Source organism: Fringilla coelebs (genome assembly GCF_963513975.1).
Source record: "Fringilla coelebs genome assembly, chromosome: 15".
In the NCBI taxonomy this organism is placed as follows: domain Eukaryota; kingdom Metazoa; phylum Chordata; class Aves; order Passeriformes; family Fringillidae; genus Fringilla; species Fringilla coelebs.
Window position 1 is genome coordinate 14,388,992 of NC_140041.1, and position 14,549 is coordinate 14,403,540.

Sequence of the window (14,549 nt, forward strand, 5' to 3'; positions counted from 1 at the left end):
TTCATGAGACACCAGGATCTGGCAAGAACAGTCTTAACTTGGCAGGGAACTACCTGGGAATGGCTCTTCTTGGAACGGGAGAACCTCTGGCAGGTGACCAGTGCTGCTACTGAGCCGTGTGATGCCTCTGATTTTCATCCCTCCACATTCAGGCCTTTGGCAGCAGTTCATGGAAATCTGTCTGGGTTAGATCTCCACTCTCCTGGAGAGACACTGATTCCTCATCTGGGGCTGAGGTGCTCTCACAGTGGGAGGAAGAGGAAATAGACAGGTGGGGTTTTCATTTTGGCATCTGGATTGGAAAGCATGCTAGATGTATATCCAAATACACGTGGTTTTCCTGGAGTTTCTTGGTCTCCTCTTGATCTTTTTATGCCTTCTATCCAAGTGCATTCCCCTTTCCTATAAAACCCCCAAACAGCTCTAAGTTAGGCATGGAAATGCTAGTTTAAAGTTTAACTTCCATAGTGATTTCACTCCGTTTTTTGCTAAAAGATATTCTTAAATCATCTTTTTCTCAGAACAAAACAGTTTACCTCAGTCCTTGCAAACTTTGACAATCACCCTGAATCTTGGAAATAATACCTTACATTTGATGTGGTTTTGATTATAGATGTACCTGTGCAATTCCCTACTCACACACCCTTTCTAAGCAATTATAGGCTAAGTGAAGCTAAATCCCTCATCTTCATAAAAGTTAGAACTTTCATGTGTCAGAGGTGAAATATATTTTGGTACAGTTCTCCTCTGTGTGAGTGTATCTGTACAGATATTAATCCCACATTCTTTACAGGGATTTGCTATGAATGAGCAGGTATATTATTATATTATAAAGGCAGGCAGTGAATATTTCAGCAAATAGTTCCTGTTAACACAGAGCATCACTGCCTCTCTGTGAGAAGGGAATGACTTAGCTTTAAGGAACATCTTTCATCTGTGTAAATGCTTTACTGGGGGGCATTGCAGATAGTTCTGAATAGAAAATTTTTTTTCCACAGAAACTGAGCTACAAGGATAACACAAGTAATTGCATTCTCTAGTGCCTCCCAGTGCTATACATGTTATCTTCAATGGGAAAAATCAGCTATTGGCAGCCTGGTGAATTTAGTAATTGTAACTAATAGGGTTCTTTCTTTTTGCCTGTCTTTCAGGATGGAATGGGGAACCTGAGGATCACAGAAAAGGGTCTGAAGCTTGAAGGAGATTCAGAATTCTTGAAACCTCTCTACGCCAAAGAAATCCGATCAAGACCAGTAAGTTCTGGGAAAGGAATAATTTTGTTTCTGTAGCCCTTACAGAAAGGAACCATGAAGTGGCAGGGTGACGTGGCTGCTGGATAAATTGCTTTGGCCATTGGCCTCTCCATAGAGGTGCAGTTTGGGGAGTGAGGCTTTGAGGGCTTCATCCAGACACTGCATCCTCTGAGCAGCTCCAGAGCTGATAACCATGGCTCTGGTTTGTGTAAGCCACAGTTAAAACTCTTCCAGGACCTCTGCAGTTTCACACTGTCTTTGCTTTCTTTTGAGGTAAATCCTAAACAACCCTCAGCTGGAGGAGCTGTTCTTGCTGAGGCAGAGGGATGGCTGGCAGCTCTGAAATCCAGCTCACTTTTAACCAGTTACAGCTTACCTGGGTAGCAGAGAGGTGGTGCCTTGGCACAAGAGCCTGATCTGTTCTTCATTAGCACAATGAATATTATGTCCTCCATCCTGTTTCATGTTGGTTTGAAAATACATGTAGTTAAAATTCAATGCTGCTAAGAGTGACTGCTTGACGAAAGTGGCAAGAATGTTAACTACTGGAAATGAGAAAGAATCCAAATGGGATTGAAATAACATTTTCATAGCAGCACTTCATTGGCTGTTGGTGACTTTGGTCTTTCTAATGCAATCCTGTATGTCCTGAGCAGCTTTAAAATAACTGAAACAATTACAGAGTTTCCAGGATCTGTGTCAGAAGATATCATCTGTCTTGTTTCCTGATCTAAAGTGTTAATTTGAGTCAGATACCAGCCTTCCCTTTTGATAATAATGGCAGATAGCTAATTAAATAAACTTAACATCCTTTTATCTTAGCATTTCAGTGCTCTTGTAGAAATTGGAACTTGGAGCATAAGGAACAAAACAGCCAATACCATACCCCATTTAATTATTGAAGGTTGTAACCTCTGTAAGATGGCTGGGAATTCATTTGAACAAGCATAATCATTCAGGAAGAAAACTTAATAAGAAAACCTTCATATCTATAAATGCTTTCAGCCCTGAATTAAAACATAACCTGTAAAACCTGTCATTCACCTTTTAATATAAAATATGTGGGAACCAGGTGCAGCAGTTGGTTTGATAAATAGGCTGACAAATCACTACCTACATTTCTTTTTCTCTAGTTACATTGATGGAAATAACATTTGATTGCTAAGAGAAGTGAAAACTACTTCTTGCTGCTGGGGAGTTTACTGTTTTCATATTATCATATTGATCTACATTTTAATACATCAGGGGGTACAAAAGGTGTCCCTTTTCTGGGGCTGTGCAAGTAATTTCCACACACCATTGACAGATTACTGAATGCCAGGAACAAGAGGTGCAAGGTAAGGCCTGTGTGTGTTCCTTGCTTTCTCCCCCATGCAGGATTATTTTTGCTCTTAGCTGGAGGAAGGTGTAGCTGCCAGCCAGAAGCTCTGATCTGCAGGCTGGGGAGCTGGAGCAGCCCTGCTGCCCTCAGTAGATGAGTCCTGCAAACTGTGTTAACCACATAGTTACACAGACCATGCACCTTGTTCCTCTGACTTTTGGAATAAACTGGAATAGCCTGTGCTGGATTTTAGGTTGCTTGTGGTAACCCTGGAATTATTTTTGGGCTGGGGGCAGCAGCCGAGGTCTTAGTGCATTCAGACAACTTCTGCTTTCCTGTGCTGTGTGTGAATTTGGCCTCTTGAAAGCAAATGCAAGGGTTCAGTCAATCAAAGGTTTATAGTTACAGAATATTTGAAAATATTGTTAAATAATCAACACTCAATCTTTTTAAAGAACAGTAGTATGATCCAGTGTTGTCTTGGAGGGAAGCGTGGTAGCAGTTCCTGAACCTGATGAATATTGTTAAAATGAAGTGCCAAACTCAGAGCTCAGTAACAGATGAACATCCATACTAATTCTAGAGTGAACTTCCTGGGTTTTCAGAAGTGCATAATGCAGCTTTAAATATGTGAAGAGTAACAGAAACAAATATGACAAGTAACATAGTAAAGAGCATCCCAGAAATAATCTGACATCTACAATTTTTCATATGCTTAATTAAACAACCTAAGAGTTGTGTACAGTAATAAATAATGGTTTCATATAAACTCCAAAGACTTTTAGATGCTGGTTATTTATAGAAGAATTAATTTATTTTTTAAAATAAATTCAACAAATTTGACTTCAGTATTGTTCTGTGTAGTGGGTGAAGGAGCATTGCTGCTGTCCGGAAAGGGCAGGGAAAAATCCAATGAGCTCTGTTCCCTGGGTTTTCCCACTCTTGTGTCTCTGTGGTGCTGCTCCCCCATGTGCTGCAGAGCTGCACACAGAGCTGGGAAACCCCTGCCAAAGCATCTCCAAAATGGGAATTGTGATTATTCTTGAAAGCCTGAATTTGTCACTGGTGCCTCTTCTTCTCTGCTGCATCTCTTGAATCCCAGGAAGTTGGTAATTAAAATTACACACAGAGCTGCTTTCCTAGGAGCTCTGCCTTCTGTTTTAATGATAGTTTTGGATTACCACTTAAAAGTGGATTTCTTTTTCAAATTGATTTGGCTGGAAGGGAAGATCAAGGGTTAGAGAGGAGGAAAAGCCCTCCAGTGTCATCCCTAGAGACTGCAGGGTGGGCACCTCTGAGCTTCTGTAGTTTGTGCCTTAAAGAGCCCTGTTGGGTTCTGCTCCCTCCATCACCTTAACAGACAGAGGAGCTGCACTGAGATGTGCTTCTCCTTCCAATTGAAATTCCAGATTTTAGCAGAAGGATTGGATGGATGTGGTTTGGCCCCAGGCAGAGAAATCACTGACATGAACTGACCTTAAACCTGCTGCCAGCCAGTTTCTCTCTGCATCTGACACCCCCAAGATTTGCTTTCTTTTTCCCTCACCCACTCAGGAGTGACCCCCCAAATCCCTTCTGGTTTTATACAGAGAAGAGGATCTCTGTTCCTGCTGTTCTCCATCCTAGTCCTGGCTCAGTAGTACTGGATTTGTAGTATGGATTAGGAACCTGTTTTCAAGCATCAGAGCTTTCAAAAAAAATGTCACCTTGCCATTTTATAAGCCTAAAGTTTATCTGGAGGTTAATGAGTGGATGGTGGCAGTGTTTGCACCCTTGTAGCCTTCTTTTAAAGAAAGGAGATGGATGTGTTCCCTTTTCCCAGAGTGTTCAGAGCATCCTGAACTCCCAGCTGAACATATTGCACACTGAGCAGTGTTTTTGCCTTGCATGGAACATGAGCATCTTGCTGCCTTTAATTAAGAAGATAGCTGGACCATGAAGTATTGCCTGTGTAAATAAAAGTGATTTGTACTTAGTCAAGGAGCTGCATTAGGAATTCTCACATTTCTTTACTTGCAAATAAATTATGAAGATTATTAAAAATTGGAAGGGTCATCTATAAACCCATCTGTAGCTCAGCTGCACTGTCACTCTCAAAATGTAGCTGTCTTTCTAACTGTTGTAATTTATTGTGGACTATCGTGTGAACCATCTGCTTGCTTATAAATCAGACCAACTTTGACTGAAAGTTATACACAGCAGTAGAAATCGTTAATTTTATGTCCTGGAAAGCAGTGGCAACAGTTTAGGGGACTTCAGTCTTCATTGCCTTAATTGGAATAGAAATTTAAAACTGGAAATTTTCCTGCCTGTGTTGAGATGAGCTGCTAAGAAGCAAGTTGCTTGCAATTTAGAGTTAGCCCAAATTTAGCTTGCTTAGTGCAGTTGGGGTGTTTTGAAGCCTGGCACATCCAGGTCTGTAAGGAGCTTGAAAGGGCAAGACACAGAAGAAGCTGTGTGCATTTTCCATCCAGATAACAACAGAAATATAATCCTGTGCTGTGATTACACAGGAAAATCCAGTGAATTACTTCTCTCAGGAGCTGTCTGACAACCAATGAGATGATAATCTCAGTTTCAGGAAGCAGAGAAAAACATTGCCATGATAGGATTAGGATGGGTTTGCCCTTTCACTGTTCATTCCAAGTGCATAGATAGGAAAGAAAAATAAACTCAGTTTGCAAATGTTTACACCTGGGCTTTATTTTTCTTACACTGAACACTTTTAAAGGGAAGAATATGGATTTGCCTGAGAACTTTGACTTTGCTTCAGTAAAAAGCACTTGATTTCCCCAAAGCTCTCTTTCAGACTCTCCTATTGATGGGTCTGGGAACACAGAATTAAATGTGGGCACCAAACTTTCTACCTGGGAGAGCTGCAAGCTCTGCTGTTGCACAGGTATAAGGGATGGCAAAATTCTCTGAACAGATTTGGAGGAGATTTTCAAGTGTCTTTATAAAAAGATTTCTTAGTGTATGTAGCTGGTTTCATGTTGAAGGTCTGCTTCTGGTTATTTTTAATCAGCTAAAAAAATGAGTTAAAAAGAAAAACCTGATACATCAAAGAAAAAAAAGAGGCAAAGGACTGTGTCTTTTTGTTATTTTCCTTTTTTGGGGGGATGTTAGAGGTCCCTGTGCTACTCAGTGTGGCTGGGAGTGTCTCTCTGAGCCCCCTGCTTGCTCAGATTGTTGGAGCAAACCTGCTCTCATTTGAAGCCATGCACAATAACTGGTGACTCCAGTGGAAGGAGGGCTGGGGCTGGCACTGGCACTTGGCTGGGATTCTGCAGGGGCATCTGTTGGGCCTGAAAAATTCCCAGTTGTGAATTAGGGCTGATAACTGCTATTCCCTTTACTGGTGTTTAGTAAGTTCTTATCAGAATAAAAGCTAGACCAGCGAGTAGAATATGTTTCTCTGTCTTTTGCATTCTCCTCAGCCAGTATTTGAATGATAAAAATTTTAAAGGAAGCTTTTAAGGGTGATAAATAATTATTTTGCCAATGTACTCATCTCACTATGTTCAGTTCTGGAATAAGAGTGCTATAATTTAAAAGCACTTCTGTAATGGCTGTATTCTTTGGTATTATTTGCTCTGCAGGTCTACCTGCCTCCAAGCTAAAAATACTGACTGCAAAACAATAAACCATGTATTTGGATTAAACAGTGACATGTGCCCACAGTGGGGCATACCTGCCTCGTAGCCATAAATACATATTTATAAGCAATGTAACATACTAATTTGGATAAAAGGAGAATGCAGATGGCAAGATAATTGCAACTTTGTATGAGGCTCAAGCTGTGTAGTAGAAATGTAGCTTTTAGATAGCATGAAAGAAGGTTGCAATTTTTTGAGGGAGAAGACAAAATAATTCCTTTTCTTCTTTTGTCAAAGTTCACAGAGGAATAAAAGGACATTGATTTAGTTGCTGGTGATTTGCTCTAGCAGAGTGCTGAAGGGTTTCAGCAGGTTCCCTGAACCCTCCACGGGGTGGAAATGAGGAAATGCAGTTTGTGCCATCACTCAGCTGTCCCTGCCTGCTCCCAGCAGCCCTGCTCCTCCAGCAGGTCACTGCTCCTAGGGACTGGTCCTTCCAAGAGGAGAGGAATCCTCTTTGCAGAACGTGGTGCATCGAGCCTGTGAGAGCTCCTGCCAGCCCTGGAGCTGTTGATCTCCTGGCAGTGCCTCTGAGGCAGTTCAGCTCCTGCTGTAACTGCGGGAACAAAAGTCCCCCACCACCCAGATCAACTTCTCTAGCACCTCCTCTGACTGCATCTTCACAGCCTGGCGCCCTTTGGCTGATTTTGGGTTCAGAAGATGACAAAAGGAGCAAGGTTGGCACAGCCAAGCTTCTTGCAGCCCTGCCTTCCCTGTCCTGTCCTCCCTGCAGGGTTTGTTCATCGTTCCTGGTGGCACCACTCTGTCACTTGTGTTACATTCCAATGCTCTCTGGCTGCAGATGTCTCTCAGCTGGGTCACTTTGAGTCTTGCCTGCTCCACAGAGGTCAGCAGAGAGGAGAGCTGGCAGTCAGCAGGGGATGCAGTGGAAGAACAAGTGGCAAAAGGCATCATTTTGGCAGAAATGCCTCACCTGATGTACAGATATTTTTGCCATCGCCGTCCAAAGCAGATTTGAGTCTGTGGACAGCAGTAGGCTGTCAGTGCCCAGTGGGATTTATAAAACTGATGTTCTCTCCAATAATAAATTTTATTCTGAAGCAATGAAATCCAGAGAGCCTACTTGAGTCTGAACCTTGGCTGCCCCAGCGCTCTGGGGGCAGTTAGTGGCTCTGTGATATTTCCAGTGTGCTGAAGAGGTGAAAGTTAAGTAAATTTTACAGAAACTATGAAAATATTTCCCTTTACCTTCATAGTAAAATTGGTGAGATGTCTTCAGCTTTGAATTTTGCAGGGAATTTTATAGGCTGGCTGAAGGACTATGACAAATAGCATCAAGATTAAATCCTGCTATGCCTGTTCCTGGTTGTTTCTGTAAGGAGCTGGTGTCGTGTGCCCCACATTGAGAACACAACAGGGAACTGAAGTATCCCACCAGCTTCCAAATCAGAGCATCCCAGAGATGTGCAAGAAAGGAAGCTCTGATGTAAACAAACTTTCAGAAATGACTCCACAGCATTTCAAAGCAAAATCTCGTGGAGACTGCCTATGGCATTTTAGAAAGGATTTCATTAGATCTTGCTAACTTGTCATAAGATCTCCTAAATGGAAGGGTAATGGCTCATAACATTTGTAAGCTTTTTAATTTCATGCAATATGAGCAGTGTAATCAACACCTACTAAAGCCAATCAGCTGTGCCCAGTGGGCTACCTACCTCAGCTTTTGTCTGTATTTGCATTTTGGGTGCACCTCTGAACTCACCCTGGGAACCAGGTGTTTGTGGTTCCTCACCCTGACATCAGCCGAGGGTTTGTGTCCAGAAAATGAGATCTGATCATTGCAGAAGTATCTGACCCCATAAGGTGCATCAGCACTTAATACTCAGTGGTTTTCACCTTCTTGTTAAGGAGTTTGGAGTTGGTGTGGACAAGTTAACAGCTGTGGAGCTAAACATGAAGGAGACAGAGAATTTCCCAGATGATCTCTCAATGTATTTTGCCTTTTCCCTTTGACAAGTAAAATTTCTCTCTTCAGCTGCTTGTGCAAGGGGAGAGAAACTGTTCAGATCATGAGTTTGTTTTGCTACTCTGATGCCATTCCCACCTCCTCTTCATTCTAAACATCTGCAGCTGGACCCTCTGGCAACAAAAACCAGAGATCGGCATCCCAGCTTAAAGTGAGCTCTGTGCACTCTCAGCTTTTGCACTGAATTTTTGCCACAATCCCAGAAATTGTTTCTGTTTCAGCTGTGAAAAGGAGGACAGTGGGGCACAGAGAACATGAGTGACTCTGGGGGCTGCATTTCTCTCTCTGAAGTGCAAAGGCTTTGAATTTAAGGATTTACCATGTCTAGACATTGCTGCTGACAATCAGGATCCTGGCTGCTTTGTAGTGGCTGAAGTACGAAAACAACTCGTTAATACTAAAAATGGAAAAGAAATAAAACTCGATGCAGTATGGTAGAGGGAAGATTGAGAAAACTAGAAAACAGAAACACTGAAAGACAAATAGGAAGATCCAATTATAAAGAAAAATGATGTTTTCCTCATTTTCCAAGAAGGCTGAAGAGCAGAGCTTTGTATCTTCTTACCACAGGACAGCAAACACTTCTGCAACTCTTCTGCTGATCAAAACTATTTGGGCAGGAAAGTTCTGTATTTTGTAAGGCAGGAGTTGACAGAACAAGCTCTGCTGTCATTAGGAAGTGCAGGCACACAGAACTGGTTTTACAGACAGCTCAGTTTGTGGGTTCTTTGATCTGTGACAGGAAAGTAAAGTCAGATTTTCCAGGTTTCATTTACCAGTTGCTATACCTCTTTGATAGTTTTATTTCTAAATAACAGATGTGTTTGGAGAAGGAAAGACCACAGGTAAAAACAATAATTACTTTAAATTTGCTCCTTTTCTTTTAGGACAAATTTGCTGATGGTCTTGGGAAAACTAACTTGCTGCTCTTGAAAGATAAAGTACCATTTCTTTGGCTTTTAAGATCTTCCTGGTTGGAACATGTTTCCTATAAAAGCACATGCAGTAAAAAGTTGTTCTTGTTAGGGGTGGTGAAAGAAAGCAGTTTCCATGGTGCCTGGTTTTATTTGTTGTTTCCTTTTTTCTTGATTTACTCTAGGTTTTCAGTATAAAATGCTACATGTCCATTGATTTCCTCCTGATGTGCTGGATTCTGAGTCCCATGGGATTTTAGACCTACTTCCAGCCTGGCCTTAAAATGTTCTGAGGCAGGTTGGATGAAGTACTAGCAGGAGTCTGCTCTTCCTTTTCCCTCTGAAACAGAATAACCTATGGAACAAAAAGAAAACTTAAAGTGCTTCAGCTCCCAATATTTTTTCCTTGTTCATCTATCAAGCACAACCATCCTTACATTAAACTGTAGGAGATTCCTCACTTTCACTCCTCATTTTTTTGTCTGAGCATGAGTAGAGCTAAAGCCTCCTTGGCTTTTGCCTTTTCACCTCTGAGGTTCCCCAGGGAGTATCCAGTGCTGCTGTCATCCACATTCCCCCAGGAATATCCCTTCTAAGGACAGAGGCACCTTCCTCTGAAGAACTCTTCTTTATGGTCTACAAGGGAAGGAATTTTTTTATTTCAAATTTGTAAATCACTGTTCTGAAAGTGTTGAGGAAATGCCAAGATTTTCACTGTATCTTAGTGGGTGCAGGTTACTTAGTTGGATTCTTGATTAGTCATCTAAACCTAGGCACTTAAAATTGCTTTTATGACCTAAGCTTTTTATTTTCTCTTTCTTTCCAGCTGCAGCTTGATATTCTGCTTCTAGCTCCTTCTTCTCCCTGAGCAAAGTAATGTGTGATTCCAGTGCTTCTCTCTTGATTTAGACAAGGGGCTGATTTGTGATGAGGCATCCAGTGAAGAAAAGTGGTGAACATCTGAGTCCTGATTCTCTGCTAAAAAACCAGCAGCAGCTGCTGCAAAAGCTGTGGCACCAGGAATGGGTGGTTACTGATTTGGGGAGAAGCTTTGCTGTTCTCTGAATCATCCATGTTGCTCTTCAAAGAGCCTGGGAATTCTTCTTTTTGATGTGCCAGTGCAAACTGAGCCTTCTTGGATGTGATCTGACAGGACTGCAGCCCAGGGCTGCACAGCTGAAGAGTCAGATGTGTTTTTTTCCAAAGAGAAGCTTTGTAAGACATCAATATTTAAAATCAGAAAAACAAATAAACTAAAGGCAGTGGGTTGATTGAGGGGAAAAGAGAGGTCACTTGTCTGACAGATCAGGCATTACTCTCCAGAAAGGATTTCAGTTTTTCAGCCAAAAGCCTTTGTATTTCTTTTGATTATGTTGAATGGTAAAAGTGTGAACAATTCATTATTTTTCTTAAAATCCTGTTTTTTCTAGGTGTATTTTGCAGGTTAGGAGTGGGCACATCTTTTCATGACCTTAGAGCAGCTGGTATTTCCCTTTAGGCAGAATCACTGTTGTGTCCTACATGCAGGTGAATCCCCCCAGTGAATGGCCAAATAATCCATAATCCAAACACACACTAATTGCTGTGAGAGGGCAGGAGTGCCTGCTCAGCTGAAGCTGATTTAGGGTCTTGGTGTCCATGGTTAGGAGGCAGTGAGTTGCTGAGATGAGGTTCCCCTGCTGCTTTCCATGGTTGGGTGTTCAGAGCCTGTATCCTCCTGTTTTTGCAGAACATCCCTCACTCTTTAAATGAAATAAAGGCCACACAGGGCAGTGGCATGCATGTTGTCACAGCTGGCTTGAGGAGCACCTTTGATTGCATATCTGCTGTTCCTTCAAGCCATAATATTTTATCTGTATTCTGCTCCCTTGTGAAAACCCCAGCTCCTCCTACAAACTGACTTTTGCTCTTTGTTTTCTGAAGATCCCAACTGCTATTTATAAATGATGAGCCTTGATGTTGGTACAAAGTTGGGGGAGCAGGAGGCTTTTTGTTTCTCTCTGCAGCATTATCTATTATGCAGCATGCTGGGAGGTGCAGCTTGGGTGAAGCAGAAGAAACAGGAGCACACAGGCAGGACCCTTCCTGTGCCCTTTGCTGGTATGAGCCACTGGTTGGGTGCCTCCACTGATCAGTTCTGTTCTCCAGAGTTTGGGAAAGACTTCAGGAATAAAAACACCAGCAGAAAAATACCTTTTAAAACAGGAGACTACAGTCAGGCTGAGCCACGCTGCTGATTGCCCAAAGAGTAATTGGGGTCCTTGGCTCTGATATTCCTCCCTGGGCTCTGTGTTCCCTTCACACATCCCATTCTCTTTGGCTGCTTTTGCCACTACTCACCATTTCCCCAGACAGCTTCCCTGCCTTCTTCCAGGCATGGAAAAAGCATCTGCTGCTTTTCCTGCCAGCCTGGCATCTCTTGAAATCCCACTCCCCAGCTCCCCAGTGGAGCTGGTTGGGGATGTGTTTTCCTCTCCATACCCTGTGCTCTCTCCTCTCATCACCCCTGAGCACATACTCAGGAGTGCCTGTTGACTGACTGGCAGCCACAAGACCCATCCAAATCCCAACACAAACATCCTGCTCCTGCACTTGTGCTGCTGATCACACCTTGGCTGCTGTGCTCTCTCTGTGGGTACATGTGTGCAGTGTGGCAGTGTCCAGCCTGATTTAGGATCTTCCCTCCACATCAGCCCAATTCCCCATCCCACACTTAACTCCATCTGTCATTTTACTGTCCAAGTGCCCTCTCATCTCAGCTCTTGGCCTTTCAGCCTCTCCAAGGCAGTGGAGGTTTGCAGTTCTTCCCCTCTGAGACAGTTCCTGCCTGACATTAACTCACACTCAAACTCCTCCAGGTTTGCAGCTCAGAGCTTGGCCCCTCTGTTTATCCTGGGGAGGAAGACTCTGGTCATGCAGACCCACAGAGGATCCTTCTTAAAGGCAGCTATTGATGATTTCAGCAGAGGAAACAAAGTGGCTGGACTTCAGCATATCAAAACCAGTTTGTGCTGATGTTTCTGTGACCCCAAAACCCTGTATCATAATTAAAGCAGATAAATCACTTTGGTATAAGAGGTGAAATCATAGGCTCAGCCTTCCTTTCCTGCCCTTCCCCTACAGGGTTAACTGAGCATATTTCTACAATAAATATTCCAACAACAAGGCCTAAATATGCTTTTCATCAATCATTTTATAGCTGCTTCCAACCTGTCACACCAGGGTAGGCGTCTACAGCAGCTCAGGAAAAAAAATGCAGAAAAACCACAAATAAAAGAATTGAAATAGAAAAGCTGAATTTTCTACCAGGAATGGTCAGATAATCTTTGTTTGTGTCCTGTGCAGTGGCAAGTGGACAGTGTCCAATGAATAAATAATTGCACATCCAGGAAATGAGATTATTACTCCCATGAAGCAGTTGAAAAGGAGAGTTCACCGTGCCCTTCAGACAGACTTCCTGAAGCACAATCCTGCATTTACCTATGGAGCAGAGCAAATCCAAACATTAGGGCTCATAAAGAAGAGCTTTTTAATAGTGACAGGAGCCCAGAAACTGAAACACTTTTACTGCAGGAACATGTCTGGGCTGCACCTTGTCGTTTCACAGGCCAGATGCATGGGAGAGAACTCCAGTGGGTAATCACAGAAGTGAGGATGGCTGCCTGCATCTTGGCCTCCCAGCCCTCACCATGCTGTAATATAGTTGCTTTTGGAGTGTAATTGCTTTCTCTGCAGGGCTTCTTCCTATTGATTCTGCTTGTGTGGATTTAAATGGTTTGCAGGTTGTAACTAGACTCAGGTTGGTCTGCACCTCCTGCTCTGTGCTAGGCAGCTCACGTGGCAGTTCTGAGAGGCTTCAAAGCTGTCTAGATAGCATCACTCCCTGGCCTGCTTGTATATATTTGATTGGAAGAGAGGGGCTGGATCAGATAAGTTCAGAACATCAATAAATACATGTATTTTGTTTGGTGACACTTGTTCAATTTGAGTCTCTTTCCCAGGAAGCAGCTTGTGTTGTGTCATTTTCTCGGCGCGCTGTGTAAATGCTCTGCATCTGCAACTGTCAAGGCTGGTGCCATCCCCTAGCAGCACCATCTGCTCGCTCACAGAGTGCTTTTTGCACAGATAAAAAATGTGAGGTGTTACTCATAATTAGGCAAATCACATGCTGTGATCTGTGATTGATTTGGTTCCTGTTGCTGGTTACCTCGCATATGTCTGTGTGTCCATAAGTATTGTCTACATACCAGCATATGGATGCAGATGAATCACAAATCCTTTTTTCCCCAATCCAGACAGATGGAAATGTTTTCCCTTCTTCTTATTAGCAGCAGCTGAATTTCAGTCCCACCAGGGGCCTCTGCTAGGAGCTTGCCTGCGTTTCGTGCTGCACGCGCACCCGTAAGTTGGCATGGCCATTTATAATCTAATACAAGAAGCAAGCCATCCATGACATGCAGCAAAGGAAAGCTGTAATTTCAAAGCAGTGTTCAGAGGTATCCACCTTATTAGCCTTCCTGGAGAAAAATATCTGGATATATAACTTGGCATTACACAGTGCAGTAACAGAATGCCTAAAAGGATGTGTGAGCATTGCAGAGCCCCAGGGTCTCTGCTGAATCTGACTTCTGGGAAATATTGCTGTGTTTTTCTTAGAAATAACAGAATGTGCTCTTAAACATGTGTTCACCTCACTGACTGAGATCTTAATTGTTTCTGGTTGTAGTATGGTCCAAGTAGTGCTGGTGGTAAGGGAAAGGAACTCAGAAATTAGTAGTTCTGTATAATTTTGGTATTGTCTTCTAATGTCTTCTATAGATAGTGAAGTATGATTTACTGGCAGTTTAAAAAGATGTTTAAGGCAGGCAGTAGGGACACCAGAAAGGCCATAAAAATGAAAACACACGAACAGAGGTCTGCACGCTTGACTGGAGTAAAAGTTACAAGCAGTGGAGTAGCTGTAGAGCTGGATGATTTAGAATATTTCTAAGCCTCAGCAGAGCTCTCTTCTTTTCTCTCCCTCTCTCCTGTGCCTACCTACAGTGTGTTTACTTCAGCAGGAGCTCTGTCACCACTGGACTCTGATCATAAGTAGGACAGCCCAAGGCAGAAAATAGGATGTAACTCAGCACAAATCCACAGTCCTGCTGCTCCACCACCTCCTTGCAGACCAGGATCAGATTGGAGCAGCAGCAGCTGCAGCCTGGCTTTTCTGCAGAGGAATTCAAGTAAATTGAAATGTTTAGAGAATACTTGGTTGATTTTATGCTGGAGGGGCTGAGCAATGTGCTGAGAACCCAGGTCTGCTGTTGACCTGTTTTAGAGCATTGGCTTGAGCCTGGCTTTGCTTGTGCAAGGGAGAGCTGTTCCCCAGGGATGCCAAGTTAATCATCAGCACGTGTTTGATTGACTCTGGTG

At 42.9% G+C, this 14,549-nt stretch overlaps 1 protein-coding gene across 9 annotated transcripts in view; it reads left to right on the plus strand.

The window, feature by feature from the left end:
• Positions 1-14,549, plus strand: part of SGCD (sarcoglycan delta) — a 306,126-nt gene that overhangs the window by 231,792 nt on the left and 59,785 nt on the right. For all 9 annotated transcript variants that reach the window (XM_084215999.1, XM_084216005.1, XM_084216006.1 and 6 more), the window contains one exon: positions 1,152-1,253. In XM_084215999.1, coding sequence (XP_084072125.1) covers positions 1,152-1,253 — 102 coding nt within the window. The remainder of the gene's footprint in view (positions 1-1,151; positions 1,254-14,549) is intronic.